The sequence below is a fragment of the Nematolebias whitei genome, chromosome 2 (assembly GCF_014905685.2).
Source record: "Nematolebias whitei isolate Nwh7 chromosome 2, NemWhi1, whole genome shotgun sequence".
Taxonomy (NCBI): domain Eukaryota; kingdom Metazoa; phylum Chordata; class Actinopteri; order Cyprinodontiformes; family Rivulidae; genus Nematolebias; species Nematolebias whitei.
In genome coordinates this window covers 35,688,299-35,690,744 of record NC_056499.1, presented here as the reverse complement: position 1 = coordinate 35,690,744, position 2,446 = coordinate 35,688,299, and the positions used below count along the sequence as shown (strand labels likewise).

General features: G+C 38.7%; 1 protein-coding gene across 1 annotated transcript in view; it reads right to left on the bottom strand.

Moving 5' to 3' along the window:
• The window catches only part of dok4 (docking protein 4), a 17,874-nt gene that overhangs the window by 11,896 nt on the left and 3,532 nt on the right, over nucleotides 1-2,446 (bottom strand). Inside the window, exons 3-4 of the mRNA XM_037694342.1 lie at nucleotides 282-396; nucleotides 6-125 (exon numbers count right to left, since the gene is read on the bottom strand). Of these exons, the coding sequence (XP_037550270.1) occupies nucleotides 6-125; nucleotides 282-396 (235 nt within the window). The remainder of the gene's footprint in view (nucleotides 1-5; nucleotides 126-281; nucleotides 397-2,446) is intronic.

Genomic DNA, 2,446 nt, shown 5'->3' with positions numbered 1-2,446 from the left:
GCTACCTGTATGTTCACACTGCACTCCAGCAGCCAGGAGGTCAGGTTCTCCCATACTGATGTCATTTGGACGCATCCCAAGACACTCTATTGACAGCATCTTGAACCAGTCCTCTGCCTCCAACTCTGAAAAATTCAAACCCCTTTACATTTGATGAAGTACTTCAGTTTGTCTCCATCATGTTTTGACAAAAGCTTCTTCTAAAGTTCATGTACCGCAGGTGTATCATGCTCCCTGAGCTTCAGCTAATAGTGCTGCATAGCTTTGTGTTTCTGCCTTACCTGATTCACAGGTGAATGTGCGTGAGGTGTCGTCTGCAAACACGATGGCTACTGCTTGTCGTTTGGTATCTCGAGGTAACCGTGTGATGTTCTTCACATTGCTAATTTCTGTCACCTAGGTAACAAGTTGAAGGCAGAGTGTTAACAAAGTGAAGATCACACAAAATATTTAGCTTGATCAATGTGAAGAAGCTGAACTACCGGGAATTGTGTGCGTGATAACAAATAAGAGTTCACTTTAATGAAACATGCTGGTTTGTGTGAAGCAAAAGATTGAAAAGACTTTGACAGTACAACTTCTTCAACTTGCTAAATGGAGAGAACTAAAAGCCTGTTCCGTTCAAATTATTCATGTTAACAATGAATAATTAATAAGTGGTTACCGGTACTTTGCATTACTGAAAGCACTTAACGGGGTTTTCAGAAACTAGACATGTAATCAGTTCTTAACATTCTTTACAGGAAATAAAAAACATCAATAATTAAAAATGCAAAAGTATTTCAGTCTAACACTAATTTATTTGATCAAACACAAAAGATCCATAACATTATGACCACTAACAGAGCAAAATAAATCTTGTTATTGTGGCACCTGCAAATAAAATTTACTTGTGCATATATTAATCAGACATTCTGTCCTTTAGGTTGATGTGCTGGAGATTGAAAAGATGGGCTTTGAGAAAGTTTAATGAGAGCAACCTAACAGCTGTCGCGGTTGGTTGGATTATAAAGATATACCTGCAGGATGCTGGTGAACATTCTCAGTCATCCAGGACATGATGAATTCAAAAAGCGTTCAATACAAAAACAACTGGACTTTATTTGTAACAGAAGACGTATCCCTCACTCATTGTTCTTTGAATTGAGAAAGCTCCTCAGATGAGGAGCGAAACGTCTTGTGTTACAAGTAAAGTCCAGTTGTTTTTGGTATTGAACGCTTTTTGAATACCTGCAGGACTTTCAAGTAATTTCCAGTTTGCTGTGGTCAGGACTAAACAAAAGTGCTCAAAGGACGAAAAAGTGAACATGGCAGCTGAGGTTCACTGATGCCTGTTATGAAGAAAGACTGACTTGTGTGGTCGGCACAAAGAAATGTGCTACTTTAGCTCAGATTATTTAAAAAATGGCAGTGCTTTTTATTTAATTTTTTAATAAAATGGTATTCATCACACCACAGACCAAAACATGCATGTTAGACTGATTGGTAACTCTAAATTGTCTCTAGGTGTGAGTGAGAGAGTGAATGGTTATTTGTCTCATTTGTTTCTATGTGTCCCTGTGATGGACTGGAGACAGTACCCTGCCGCTCGCACTGTGATTGCTGGACATGGACGCCGGCGACCCCCCATGACCCAAAAAGGAAGAAGCAGGTAAAAGATGATGGATGGGTGGTATTCATCACAATTTCTTGTTTTATGTGGGCAGTTAGGTCTGTGTCTGTCCCTGATGTAGTGTAGAAAAAGCATGGAGTCATAATGCACAATGTCAAAAAGACAGGTCAGCAGGACCTGTGTGCATCAAATGGGCCCTGCTGCCACTTTTATGGATGTTACTTTAATACCACCTACTGTACCAAAACAGAGTTGCTGAGCAAGTATAGTTCACAGTACAGCAGTAACATCTCTCATCAAGATAATGCTCCTTATTGATTGCAAAATGTGTTCAAGGATAGCTTGAGGAACCCAACAATAAGTGTGAGGTATTTAAACTGGCCTAAATACTTCAGATCTCATCTAATCGGATATGAGTGGGATGTGTTAGATAAAACCAATCCAATCCATGGAGGCCTTTTTAAAAACGCCCAGGACTTGAAGGATCTATTTATCACTAGTAGTTTTACGACAGATACCATCACGGATGCTCAAACATTCATGACAAACCATCAGATGTTTATTCAAATAAATTACTTGAGGTGCCAAGACTGCTCTTCAAACTGGGGACCAGCTTTTACCCTTAAAATCTAATATCTGTAATTTTACTGCAGATCAATGAATAATATAAAGTTGTTGTTTTTGTCCCATTTACTATCATTATAATCCAAGCAAATGGCAAAATCCATACATATTACATTCACTAGTACACTGAATAACACAGAGAGAATAACCTTCACATCAATGTGAAGAAGACAAAGGAGATGATTGTGGACTTCAGAAGGAACAAAAACA